The following is a 14,357-nucleotide window of genomic DNA, read 5'->3' as shown; positions in this document are numbered from 1 at the left end:
ATCTGTCAGCGGTTGTTTCTCAGTTCCCTCTAGTTACTTCAATAAACAAGGAGAAAGATGCTAGAGTTTCCCTGTATGGGTGCGTGACTCACAGCTGACAAATGACTTATGGAAAAAGGCGCAGGCATTATGATGGCTGTCATAAAAGTTTCATAAAGAATAATTGCTTCTCAGATCAGACCCTGACATTTAACCCAGGCGTATAAAACTTCAGGATTCAACTTCACATGCGGGGAACTGTCAGGCTTATTTACTAAAGTTATGGACCAAGTACGGTAGTTGGCAGTGATCCTACAACTATTACTTCGGCCTTCTTGAAGGTGATTCCCAGAATATTTGCAGAGTTGTACGGACCTTGCACTTCTGAATTTGTCAATTAACTGTTTAACTTGCAAATAACCTTTGTTACATACGTAGCTAAGACTGTGACTAAGATGAGGAGGGCAGTACAACGAGAACAGAGATGTCAAATATTCTACATTCACTGGTAGAAAATCTGTTTCAGGAATTTCTGTGACTCAAAATCAGTTCCCTGGGTTTGTTCTGTCTGCAAGTTCAATTCAAATTAAAGGATGGTCATATACATTTCTGTGACAATTCTTGTGTGTAAGTACAGTATACTATCAAAGGGGCACTAACTTTTCAGGGTATTTCTGCTCATCTACTAAGTTGTGTAAGTCTCATCATTTCTTAAGTATACTTGCAATAAAAACTTTGTTGCTTTCCCAATGTAAATCGCTCTTAAAGTGGCTGCCACTAGGGGGTCCCCCTTCCTGCTTCTCTGCAACAGACTCTCTGTCATTAGGTATACAGTTCCATAGTTACAGGGATGTTTTCATAGCAACAGGGGGAGGGACTATCTTCACAAATGGATCCCATACACTCACAGGCTGCAGGCTGACAGATCTGCAGACACTGATAATGATCTCCACCATCTCTGCTGTTACAGAAGGTGGGTGGCTGTCTGCGTGCACTGTGTGTATTTGCTGTTTCCTTATTTGTGCTTCTTTTTGTTATATAATAAACAAAAGCCACCTCCAACTAAGATTTTCACATGGTCTTAACCTTTGATCTGAACTTATGTTTTAGTAAAACCTTTAATTTTTTAAAACATTTTTTGGTAAAGCTGCATTCTAAGACTCATGACTTTTATTGTTCCATAGAAAGTCCTATAAAAGGACTTGTTGTTTGCAGGACAAGATGTGGTTTTTACTGATGTCATTTTGAGGTACATATGATTCTTATGATCATTTTCTATCGCATTTTTTGATTTTTGGGAGGTGAAATGAACAAAAAAATGCATTTCGGTTTTTTTTCCAGTGTTCACCATGTGGGATAAATAATGGATCACTTTTACTATATGGATGCAGTGATACCGATTAAGTATTTTCTGTTTGTACTTTTTTAACAAAAAAGTAAAATAGTGAAAAAAAGTGTTCTTTTGTTCCTACATTAGATTTCCCTCTTTTTTTAAATACTTATTTTGAATCTTCTGTGGATGTCAACTCACTCAGATCCTTTTGTCTCTCTATGTAATCCCAGACAGACTTGATGATGGTGAGATCGGGGCTCTGTAGGGCCCATATGATGACTTCCAGGACTCCTTGTTCTTCTGTTCTTCACTGAAGATGGTTCTTAATGACATTAGCTGCATTTTTGGGCTCAAATAAATTTGGAGCCCATCAGACGGCTCTTTAATAGTATTGCATGATAGATAGGTGTCTGCCAATATTTCTCAGCATACCGTTAATCTCAGGACACCATTAATCCAACTCCATTTGCTAAAATGCAGCCCCAAACTTGCAAGAAACCTCCACAATGCTTTACTGATGCCTGCAGTCACTCATTATTGTACTGCTTTCCACCATGCTTCACTGCTGCCTGCAGACACTCATTATTGTACTACTCTCCACCATGCTTCACTGCTGCCTGTAGACACTCATTATTGTACTGCTCTCTACCATGCTTCACTGCTGCCTACAGACACTCATTATTTTACCGCTTTACACAAGCTTCACTGTTGTCTGCAGACACTCATTATTGTACCGCTCTACACCATGCTTCACTGCTGCCTGCAGACACTCATTACTGTACCGCTCTCCCCCTGTTACGATCATGACCAAAGTGGACTGGGTATGCACACGGGTTTCTGGCAACTAACCCTGTTCTACACGGAAGGATGGCATAGCCCTACCTGAGCGGGGACATCACCCCAATAGAGGGTGGCCCAGCGATTTTCGGATCTGGGCCCTAGCTGATCCTAGGAGCCACACACCAGAACAGGACACATTCACATGCCACATGACAGGGACAGAACAACTGGATACACAGAGCCAGAATACATAGCATACAATATGCAACCATTAGTGACAGATGATAAGCTGAATATAAATACCAGGTATTAGTTGAAATTTTGTACAAAACGTGAAAGCTAGCAGCTAGCCGGCCACTTCATGGCTTTTGGTTATACTGCTAGTCCCTATACTAACCAGGAGTTTAGCAGAACCAGACACAGTTCACACAGCACGCTGCAACAGGACAGGACACAGATAGCAGGTCTCAAGCAAGCGAACACAAAACGGACAGAATATAAATGAACAAACGGACATGAACCAGCAAGACACAGATCACACAGCAAACTTCAACAGACAAGGATTTATGACTGCTCACCCTGAACAGCAGACAGAGACTGACCAGGAGCTGGATTTATATGTGAACCCAGACCTAGGAGATTGGCTAGCAGGAAAAACCACACCCAGCCAGCTCAATCGTTAACCCTAAGAGTGCTGTGCTGCTGGAAGCACAGTAATACAACATGTCTCAGCAGCACACGTAACACCCCCATGCTTCAGTGCTGCCTGCAGACACTTATTATTGTACTGCTCTCCCCCGTGCTTCACTGCTGCTTGCAGACACTCATTATTGTACCGCTCTCCACCATGCTTCACTGCTGCCTGCAGACACTCATTATTGTACTGCTCTTCACCATGCTTCACTGCTGCCTGCAGACACTCATTATTGTACAACTCTACACCATACTTCAATGCTGCCTGCAGACACTCATTACTTTACCGCTGTCCACCATGCTTCACTGCTGCTTGCAGACACTAATTATTGTACAGCTCTCCACCATGATTCACTGCTGCCTGTAGACACTCATTATTTTACTGCTCTCCACCATGCTTCACTGCTGCCTGCAGCCACTCATTATTGTACAGCTCTCCACCATGCTTCACTGCTGCCTGCAGACACTCATTATTGTACCGCTCTACACCATACTTCACTGCTGCCTGCAGTCACTCATTATTGTACTGCTCTCCACCATGCTTCACTGCTGCCTGCAGTCACTCATTATTGTACCGCTCTCCTCCATGCTTCATTGCTGCCTGCAGACACTCATTATTGTACGATTCTCCACCATGCTTCACTGCTGCCTGCAGACACTCATTATGGTACCGCTCTCCGCCATGCTTCCCTGCTGTCTGCAGACACTCATCATTGTACCACTCTCCACCATGCTTCACTGCTGCCTGCAGACACTCATTATTGTACTGCTCTCCACCATGCTTCACTGCTGCCTGCAGACAATCATTATTATACTGCTCTCCACCCCTTTGCTGAACAAACCGCCTCCTGTTACAGCCAAATATTTCACATTTTGACTTGTTAGTCCAGAGCACTTGTTGTTATTTTTCTGCACCCGAGTTCCGAAGTTTTTGTGCATAGTTGAATCACCTGAAACTTGTTTCTACATTGAAAGTATGGCTTTTTGTCTGCAATACTTACATGAAGACCACTTCTTACCAGACTGCTTTGAAGCTGACAGGTTGGCTTTAAAGCTTTTGTCTAACGTCAAATTATCTAAAATGGTTTAATGGTAAATGGAAAACTATTATAGTTGTTACGTACCTTTAAAACAGCAATGACTGCAGGGGGATAACTGAGCCCAACCATGTTCGATGTTCGTCTGTACATCCTGCACAAAAAATTATTGCTTTAGTATTTTGTTTGTTTTTAAGGTAGCCATGTACAAATATAAGAAAAGTTAACTTGACATTTATTGCATTACGATAACTACATTGTACTACAATGCTGTCAATCGAGCTGTCATGATGCACCAGTCATGTTAACAGTTGTTACAAGTGTACAGTAAAAGAATTCTGATAAATCTACTAATTACACTGATAACAAAGATAATAATATGCACAATATAGTGTATTTACTCTTCATTTCAAATGCACAAAATGAGATATTTTGTAGTTCATGAGACCAAATAAGTGGTAACTTATTAGTTGCAGTATCCCAAAATTGAAGTAAACTTAAAGGGTATTCCCATCTCGGCCTTTCATAGCACAAGATGGTACAAGAGCTGCAATAGTTACTGGTTACCCGGCTGGTAACTACAAAGCAGCCAAGCGCTTCAGCCAAGCTACAGTATGTGTGCGTAACTTCTATTAAAGTGAATGGGAGCTACACAAACAGCGTAGCACAGTGCAATACACTGTTTCCAGAGCTCTTATGTGGTGTCCCAGAACATCATCCTGATCCCCACCATATATGTCATACATGTATTGTCTTTTGTGGATGCGCTGTGCAGAGCTGTCTTGTCATTTTCTGTATGTGTGTTGCACAGCTGTGGCACTTGAGAGGTTAACTGTGTCATGTGGTACAAGTAAGGTGATAAAAGAGAGTGTCAGAAAATGGGAGTGGTGGTTGATGATCATTCATCTATCTATACTGTTGGAGGACCACAGTCATGAAGGGAAGCACCTTTAGCTTCCATGTGTCGCAAACAGAGATGGAGAGGCTCCATTTGGAGCTCAGGATCTTCCGTCCGCCCCCCCTCCGCAGGGGCACAGGGAGACACCTCTAGTTTCCCTGTGTTTAATGTGGAGGAGAAGGAGAGACGTCCATACCGCATGTGAGTCGCATGGGGTGAGTGAGTCCCAGCAACAGAGAGAGAGACATATTCCAGTTTACTAAAACAGATACCTATTCACAACACAGGCATTTTTCCTGTGCACCCATCCGTCATTAGGATCACCGCACAGAGGTATGTAATTGTGACACCCATGCGGATGATGTGCGGGGTGTACCTAGGCTATGCGGTTTTCTTGAGTAATTTTGCCTGCCAAAGTGTTTGTGGCGTGACCCCTACCCTTTCCGTCCTCCGGGGTGCTTCCAATTCCAGGACTGGTGACATATAGATAATGTGGACTATAGGGCCGTATTAATTCTGTGTATCCTCCCTACCTCTGAGATATAGCCTGTAACTGCAACAAATTATACCTGTAATGACCTTGTATACAAGTTTATTACAAGTAAAAGTTATACCGGGCCCTAAACATTCCTAGGGACCTGAGTTACTTCACACAAGTCTCCGTGTTTATTGCGCCGCCGCATTGATTAACGGTGTGTGGGAACGGTGGCGTCACGAGTGATATCTACTACAACCCCCCTCATCCCCTTTATTGGCACTCCCTGCCTAAGGACCAGAGCATGGTAAGCGCCACCGTGACACGTCAGCATTTCCCCCTCCCAGCTCTTCACGTTAGCCAGGTGCCCAGGGTCACCCCTCTGGAGTGTTGCACTCAATCACTTCAATAAGAGCTACCCAAACAGCGCTGAGCTACAGTGCTCGGCTGTTTTCAACAGGCAGTCGGAAAAAGAGGGCTGAGTTTTCCCGTATCGGGTAAACTGAGAGTGGAAAGCCCCTTTAATTACCAGATACATCCAAGGGCAGTGGAGGTAAATGTTTGGCATGTGTGCCAGAGGTGGCACGCAGAGCCCTCCCTGCTGGCATGCGTGACGATGGCTGGGCATATCGGCCTGGGTGCCACAGCTTTCCTGCCAGTATTCACTCAGTGGCACTGCTAGCGGCGCTAATCCCGGTGCACACTGTGAAGTCAGTCTACAGCCGGGGGCCTCCTCCCCCCTCCTCTGATGTCTTATCCATGGTTCCGTGAGAGGAGAGGGGAGGAGGTATCTGACAGCACACACCGATGTCACAGTGTGCACTTGGTATCAGTGCCAGCAGCTGCGCCAAACTCTGCTCTGAGCAGTGGTGCTTCAACGAGGAGACGTGGGTAAGTATATGGGTCTCAGGGGGGCACTATCACTACTGGGGCTAATATAGGTGATACTATTAGTAATAGTATCCCCTATATCGGCCCTGGGAGTAATAGCATTACTACTGGGGCTGCTGTTGGATGTCACTATTACCGTTGGGGCCACTGTGGGATGTCACTATTACCTCTGGGGCTGCGGTTAGCTGTCACTATTACCACTGGGGCCACTCTGGGCTGTCACTATTACCACTGGGGTCGCTCTGTTGGTCAGTATTACTGCTGGGGTATGTTTACACATGGTAGAAATGCTGCAGAATGTCCTCAACATAGGTTGGGGTAAAATCATATGTCGTGATAAGCCCTGCCCCTGATGTGTTGGCATTTTGCGTTAAATAAGGGTTACAGCTTGGGCACTCGGTCTCTAAGAGGTTCGCCATCACTGTCCCAGGGTATATTTTAATGTTGAGATAGACATTGTTGAAATATCTCTTGACATTTAAGAAGACAACATGCTGCATCACCATTATATTTTAGGAAAACTCAACTTACTGGGGAAGTAATGAAAAAGGTGTAACTTTAATTCATCAGGTCACCTTCATAAAATAGTATATTTTTGTCAGTTTCTATGTTTTAGCTTATGTGTTTTATATTGTATGCTAGAATATGACCTTCAAAATTGGAAATACAACTGCAGGCAAGAGTCTGTCCGTCTCATACAATATGAGCCCCAGTGGTGAAATCTGCTGTTAATGCGACCCTCTGGTCCCGCACAAAGAAAGATGGCCGCACTGTAGCTCTGACTACCTGATCAACACTGTGTATAAGCATGCATTGGTAGTCTAAGACACCAAATGCTTCTCTGACTGGCTGGCTCATGTGGGCAGCACTGGCCAATCAAAGCAGGTGTAGCGTCTTAGACTAATGATGCTACTGATGCACAGTATTCATCATGCAGTCAGAGACTCGGAAGTCATCTTTGTCTCTCCAGGACTGGAGGGTTACCTTAAGGAGTCTAGGAAAGTTTGAGGTGGAAAACACTTTAGTACAGTGTACCTGCAATGAGAGCTTTAGACTAGAGATGAGCGAACGTACTCGGTAAAGCACTACTCGTCCGAGTAATGTGCTTTATCCGAGTACCTCCCCGCTCGTCCTGAAAGATTCGGGGAGCGCCGCTGCTGACAGGTGAGTCGCAGCGGGGAGCGGGGCAGAGCGGGCGGGAGAGAAGGAGAGAGAGATCTCCCCTCCGTTCCTCCCCGCTCTCCCTTGCAGCTCCCCGCTCCGCAGCGCGACCCGAATCTTTCAGGACGAGCGGGGAGGTACTCGGATAAAGCACATTACTCGGACGAGTAGTGCTTTACCGAGTACGCTCGCTCATCTCTACTTTAGACCCAAGTAACATAGTAATATAGTAACATAGTTACTAGTTACAAGTAGTACCTGAAGGAGACATTTAGTAGCAAACAACTGGAGAGCAAATGCTGCTTATTTCCTCAATTTAAGGTCTATTCTTGTTTAATACAAAAGTTTTGAAATAGATCAATCTTTTTGCTTTTTCTACTGATGTTCTGCAGTGCTTTTAGCAAATCAATTAAATTTTAATTAAACTATGACTCAATACTTTGTGTTTGCTACCACTTTAAAGCATAGCTCCAGCCAAAATGAACTGATCTGTGCTCCTAAATTCTTATGTGTAGGCTTTCCCTTGTAAATGCAGCCGTGTGAAAGTGCCACTAAGCGAAATATGCCAGAATTCTTGTTCAATGTGAACCAATAAGTTGGCATACATGCCTATTACCACCCTTACAATGTGCTCTAGACACTTTTTGTGGTGTCTCAGCAGTAAAGAGCATGGGTTAGTGGGAAAGGGAAGAGGCTTTTAACCCCTTGAGTGGCGGGTTTCCTACCACCCTGTCGTGCCCACCAGGGCAGGTTTTTTAAAATGGTCTAATCATTGAATTTCAACTAATTTTGCAGTTGCGTCTCAAGAGCCATAACTTTTTCATTTTTCCATTGACACGGCCATGTGAGGGCTTGTTTTTTGCGGGACAAGTTGTGATTTTTTTAAACAGGGGGGAGGAAAAAAAGAAATGGGGAAAAAAGAAAAAAAGGGGCCATGTCATTAAGGGGTTAAATAATGTATTAACTTCCTTGTCTGGGTCATTACGACGCATGGATACCACATGTGTGATTGTATTTTTGATTTTTTACAAAGTAAAGGGAGACAAGTGTTTTTATAATTTTTTTTATAATTTTTTTATTTTTATTTTTTTGTCCCTTTAGGGGACTTCCACAGGGACCCATCAGGACCCCTGATCACATTCCGGGGGTCCGATGGTGACAGCCCTTTACATGCTGCAGTGACAGCCCTTTACATGCTGCAGTCACATAGACTGCAGCATGTAAAGGGTTAACACAGCAGAGATCGGAGGTTTTCTCTGATCTCTGCTGTAAGAGCTAGTACCTAGCTGTCCTCTGACAGCTAACAACCAGCTCTCCCTGCCACAGAGACCATCGGCTTGCTTGTGACAAGCCGATGGTCTCTATGGCAACCTGTAAACAAACCAGTGCAGGAGATTGCCGACATATCGGCAATATCTTCTGCTGGTTTTTCAAAGCCCTTGCACTGCTCTGTGTGGGTCTGTGCAGGCAGAGCACACTGTCACAGCTTGTGGCATTGTGCTCTGCAGCTCCCATCTTCCGGGCTATGTCGCTATGAGCAGTGGAGCTCGTCCTGGAAAATTTCCGGGCGTGCCACTCAAGGGGTTAAATGAGATAACGTGCACAAAAATTCCTCCAAACTTTTGGCACAAAATATTGCCGGACCCTCAGGATACAGTCACACTCGCACTGGGGCTTTCAGTTATAATTCTGTCTCTCTGTTCAGTTTTTGGAGTAGAGAAATGGAATTAAAACGGAAATAAAGGTTTGCTTTTTTTTCTCATTCATTTCAATTGGTTTTCAAAAAAGCAGAAAGGTTCCTGTTTGCTTCCATTGCATTTGGTTTCCGTTTTTAAAATGGAACGGAATGCAAAAAAGTGGAAACATTTCTGTTTCATTATTTTTAAACCCAGACACTTTTCACAGCGGCCTTTAAGAGGTTTTCTGATGCAATCACCTCTTAATAGCGCTATATCAGAAGCCTGTTGGGTCTTCTGGGCCAGGGGAAAGTGAGTATTCAGCTGTCGGATGACAGCCCGGCACCTGCTCTAACAGCAGGGACTGAAGAGCCAACGATTCCTGCTGTCTAACTCTTGACACAATGTGGTCAGTGTGATTGCAGCATGTAAAGAGCTAACACAGGAAGGGGGGTCCCTCTCTCACCCATCGGATCCCCACAATGTGATCTTGGGGTCCTGATGAGTTGCTGTGGCCTCTGGCTAAGCTGCATAGACTTTCTAAAGCACTACTATACTGAAGTATAGTAGTATATTAAAAGAATCATAAAATATGGTGATACTCAAGTCCCCTAATGGGACAAAAATAAAAATGTCAAAACCCTCATTTAGGGCTCAGTCAGACAAGCGGGTTTTTTTTACAAGATCTATAGGTCAGTGAAACTGAAACACAAAACACATATAAAAAACGCGTGACCGAAGCTGCAGACGCATTTTTTATTTGCCCTTGTTGTGCAGTCACACGAAGGTAAAATTCAACATATAGTGCAGCCCCATTGAAAGCAATGTGAGAGGATCGCTATCCCTGCTGTGGCAGCTGCGGCAGGGGATTCCTTGGATGTTAAACCCCTGGATGCTGTGACATCCAGGGCCTTCACCTTGTTGTCAATGGGGCTGCAGCGCCGCATTGACAACATAGGGAGAAGATCGCGCTCCTCTGCCACAGCTGTGACAACTGTGGCAGGGAATTCCTTCATTCCCACGGGGAGTCCCCTCATCACTGAACATTGTGACAGAGGGGACTTCCCGCAGAGATGAAGGAATCCCCTGCCACAGCTGTGGCAGAGGAGCGAGATGCTATCCCACTGCTTTCAATTGGGCTGGCGAATTAAAAAACAAATGGCAGAATTTCTTTTTTTCCCCAGTCCTCCTAAAAAATTAATAAAAGTTGTACGATACATTTTATGATGCCATTAAAAATACAACTTGTCCCGCAAAAAGGAAGCACTCATATGGCTATGTTAATGGGAAAATTAAAAAGTTATGTCTTTAGGAATGCGGCAATCAAAAAAAATGAAAAATTAGTTGGTCAATAAAGGGGTTTTCCAGGTCATCAATAGTTGATTGACAGTGCCACAATCACATTAAAGGTTGGAGCGCAAGCAGCGGAAGGTTCTGATCCAACCTCAGTGAAGTGGTCAGTGCTTGTAACTGCAGGCACTGTTCCCACTGAAATCAATGGGAGCCATTCCTGCAGTTGCAAGCGCCGACCATTAGACAGAGGTCGGAGCAGAGACTTCTGTTGCTTCAGCTTCAACCTCTCTCCAATTGCAGCACTGTCAGCAGACGAACAATCAGCTGATCAGTCGGGGTCCTGAGTGATGGACCCCAGACGATCAACTATTGATGACCTATCCTGAGGACAGTTTATCAATAGTATTCTCCCTGGAAAACCCCTTTAAGTCATAAACAGGCTTGGTCACTAAGGGGTTAAAAAGAACCCCACTTATGTTCTTCTATTTCGAAATCTTCAGGTCGTTCCTAAACCAACTCACACTTTAGTTGTTTTTGTGTTTATGACTACTAAGCTTATAATGAAACCTTGGAAGAGCCCGGTCTGCCCAAACATTTCAGAAGCAAGTGCTTCATTAAATGTGACTTGCATGTCTGATAAACTGCTAGCTATTAATAATAAGCTTACGGAAAGGTTCTTAGCAACATGGCTGCCTTAGATCTCCAGTGAGTGTCGTACACTTCAAGAACAACTGTGGAGATGACGCTTTCTGTAGGTTGCCCCGCTGCCTGCGATTTAAATTTAGTTTGAGTGGCGGCAATGTTACGTGTTTTTTTCTCCAAGCCATGGACACTTCTATATGGTTCAACGGACCTTGGCACTTTCCGCAGCTCAATCTACGCTTTATTTGGGATTCTAGATAGACCCAGTTTGGTCCCTTTCATTTTCACCTTATTTCTAAATGGCTACAACATAAGCGGGAACTCTGAGCATTCTTTCATTATTCTTTTCCATATGCTATCAGACATTGTATTAGTGGCTATATTGTGTATATGGTTGTACAGGCTTAAAGTGTTATCTATTGTGCTTGGTTTTTTTTTGGTAATATGCAGAAAAATTAATAAAAATATATTGAAAGTAAAAAGAGTTGTTGTTAGGACTGTGGATGTGGAACCCGTAGATCAACCTACCAGGTGGGCGAAGGTCCAGTCCACAGTGAGGCTGATAGCTGACCCTCAGGGGACCAGAGGTAAGGACGGCCGGTGACTGTAACCATTCTGAGGAGGTGAACTAGGGAAAATACCTTGCCCTAAACTGGTATGGGGAAGGAGGGATAGCCCTGCCTAGGAACAGCGCACTCGTCCTAATAAGGACGACCCAGTGGTCTTACACTAGGTGCTAGCTGACTAGCTGACCCTTATAGATAGAACTCCTATATACAAAAGACGAACCGGGAGTAGTAGAGAAACAGAGAGGTGGACAGGCCTACAAGGACAAAACAGGAACCGGCGAACAGACAACTGACAGAAAGGATGCAAAGGCAGAAACACAACTAACAGAAGGATGCTAGAGAACAAATACTGAAGCAGGAGCTAAGCAGGATGTCAGAGAGAGCAAACTCACAACAACACTGAAGAACAGTCTGAGGGCTCTTTCACACGAGCGTATATCGTCCCGCTGTTTTCACAGTCGGCCGATATACGCTATGATCTGATGCATTAGATTCCAATGCATCGGATCACATGGTCGTATTCCCGTGATGTAAAAGCGCCCGGACGGCCAATGTAGCGCCGGGCGCTTTTACGTCGGGCCCAAAAGATAGATCTGGAACTATCTTTTGGGCCGGAATATATCGGCTGCTGCATGGGCTCCTATAGGAGCCAATGACAGCGGCCCGGAGAAGGGAGGTGGGAGGGAATTTAGCAGCATGACTGCGAAACTCCCTCCCTCTTCTCTCCTCCCCACCAGCTGGTTGCAATGGGAGGGGAGCCACCCCGCCTCCTCCCATTGCTAGCTGAGGACAAGGGAGAGGGGGGGTCGGGAGCTTAGCTACGCCCCCCTCTCATTGCAAACGGCCAGAGGGGAGGAGAGCGGAGGTGAGCAGACGTGGGGGAGGGGCAATGGCATAGCGGAATATATGTGTTGGGGCCCATGTCATCTGAACGGGCACATAAACGTTAGATTTGTGTGCCCAATCACAAGTTTTTACACCTTAGATTGTACCGTATATAGGCCGGGCGTGAAAACGGCGGCCGATATAAGCTCGTGTGAAAGAGCCTGAGGCACAGGGCAGCTATATAGGGCAGTGATTGGGAAAGGTGATTGGGAAAGGTGCATCAGCTGAGCAAGAGACCCTGAAGCAATTGAACCCAGGAGTGCTGTTAGAGAATAGTATAAGCTCAGGAAAGAGAGAGAGCAGGACTACGCCATCGCCTGACAGACGCAGAGACAGGGGACTGTGTCTGAACAGTACGCCTAAGAGTTGGGCTGTTTCTTGGGAAAATAAAAGCAGGCTGCATCTCATACCACATCTTAAAGGGGTTGTCTCGCGGCAGCAAGTGGGGTTATACACTTCTGTATGGCCATATTAATGCACTTTGTAATGTACATTGTGCATTAATTATGAGCCATACAGAAGTTATTCACTTACCTGCTCCGTTGCTGGCGTCCCCGTCTCCATGGTGCAGTCTAATTCTGATGTCTTCTGGCGTTTTTAGACACGCTTGCGCTGTGCGGTCTTCTGCCTGGTGAATGGGGCCGCTCGTGCCGGAGAGCTGGTCATCGCGTCGTCATCGTAGCTCCGCCCCGTCACGTGTGCCAATTCCAGCCAATCAGGAGGCTGGAATCGGCAATGGAACGCACAGAGCCCATGGTGCACCATGGGAGAAGACCCGAGGTGCACCATGGGAGAAAACAGCAGTGCATCCCTGGGAAAGGACCGGCGGCCATCTTAGGCAGAAGATTTTTAAAACTTCACATTTCAGCACATCGGTGAGTAGCAAGTGGCTTAAAAACCGCTTTAAATTGCTATTTTATGCCAGGGGGGTGACAGGGGGAATGGGGTAAAGTAAAATTTTGATGTTTGCCGCGAGACAACCCCTTTAAAGGGTTGTATCAAGATGGCATACATAAGGGTGTTAGAATGTCAGGGTGGGGTCCTGTTCACGCAGACTTTGTGCCATCCTGTTACTGCAGCCGTCCTTTAATACCCTATTTCGCCTGCAGGAAATGCTTGGATAGCTGCAGCTTCCCCAGCAATATCAGCTGGCTTCCGAGATTCTGAGAGCGGGATATGGGAGGATTAGCTGTTTGACTCGGACCCCACATTCATGGAGGATTGCGTACAACCCCTTTAATCACAACATATTTGTGTTGACTGTTTGTATCTGCCATATCTTTAGGGCTGGGAACCTCCAGAGATATTTAGGTGAAGAGTCTAAATGTTGTAGGTAACACATCCACTTTTTATACAATGCTTGGATATATAATATATGCAATAGTTCTGTAATAAACACGTGTGAGACAAGTTGTTGGCACTAAAAGTTTATTTGGGGTAAAAGGATAAAGTTTACTTAAAAGTATTTAACGCATTGCTTGTATTTTATTTAAGCTATGTGGACCTTCCTTACCATTGTTTGTCTGTGATTCATCCACCTATTGGCTGCCGGTTCCCATACTAAGGGGGTCTTGGGGACAGGAGCCTCTTTTCTTGAGGAAGTCCTCTACTTATTGTTCACCCTTTTATCAGTATGAGCGCTGTATTTTTTTTACATTCATTGGCTTTATTCTCTGAATTTCTTCTACGCTGCTTGGTGTAATCCCGGACCCTCTTCTGCCTTGCGGATGTATTGGTATACATAAGGATTGAGTGTATTATCACGCTTCCAGGGACAGGCAGGTGTTGCGGCCAGCCAACATTTTAGGTCGGGCTGCTAACACCAGGTGAATCCCTACTCGGTTCATTTATATCCACATTTGTACATTTCCAAAGTGCTATCCCTAATTACTGTATTTATGGATTAAATGGTGAAAATGTGTGAAAGTGAAGTGTCGGCGGGAGCAGCAGTTATTACCTCCGCTGGAGTATGGTTGTTATCCAGGTAAGATCTGCGCTATCATTCAGAATACATACACCTCAAGGTTCAGAAAATAGAAGAAGAA

General features: G+C 45.0%; 1 protein-coding gene across 1 annotated transcript in view; it reads right to left on the bottom strand.

The window, feature by feature from the left end:
* PDE1C (phosphodiesterase 1C) overlaps positions 1-14,357 on the bottom strand; it is a 779,225-nt gene that overhangs the window by 182,495 nt on the left and 582,373 nt on the right. The window contains exon 6 of the mRNA XM_066584468.1: positions 3,910-3,976. Coding sequence (XP_066440565.1) covers positions 3,910-3,976 — 67 coding nt within the window. The remainder of the gene's footprint in view (positions 1-3,909; positions 3,977-14,357) is intronic.

This window comes from Eleutherodactylus coqui, chromosome 12, assembly GCF_035609145.1.
Source record: "Eleutherodactylus coqui strain aEleCoq1 chromosome 12, aEleCoq1.hap1, whole genome shotgun sequence".
NCBI classification, from domain to species: Eukaryota; Metazoa; Chordata; class Amphibia; order Anura; family Eleutherodactylidae; genus Eleutherodactylus; species Eleutherodactylus coqui.
The sequence above is the reverse complement of the archived record's forward strand: the minus strand, read 5'-3'. Positions and strand labels throughout refer to the sequence as shown.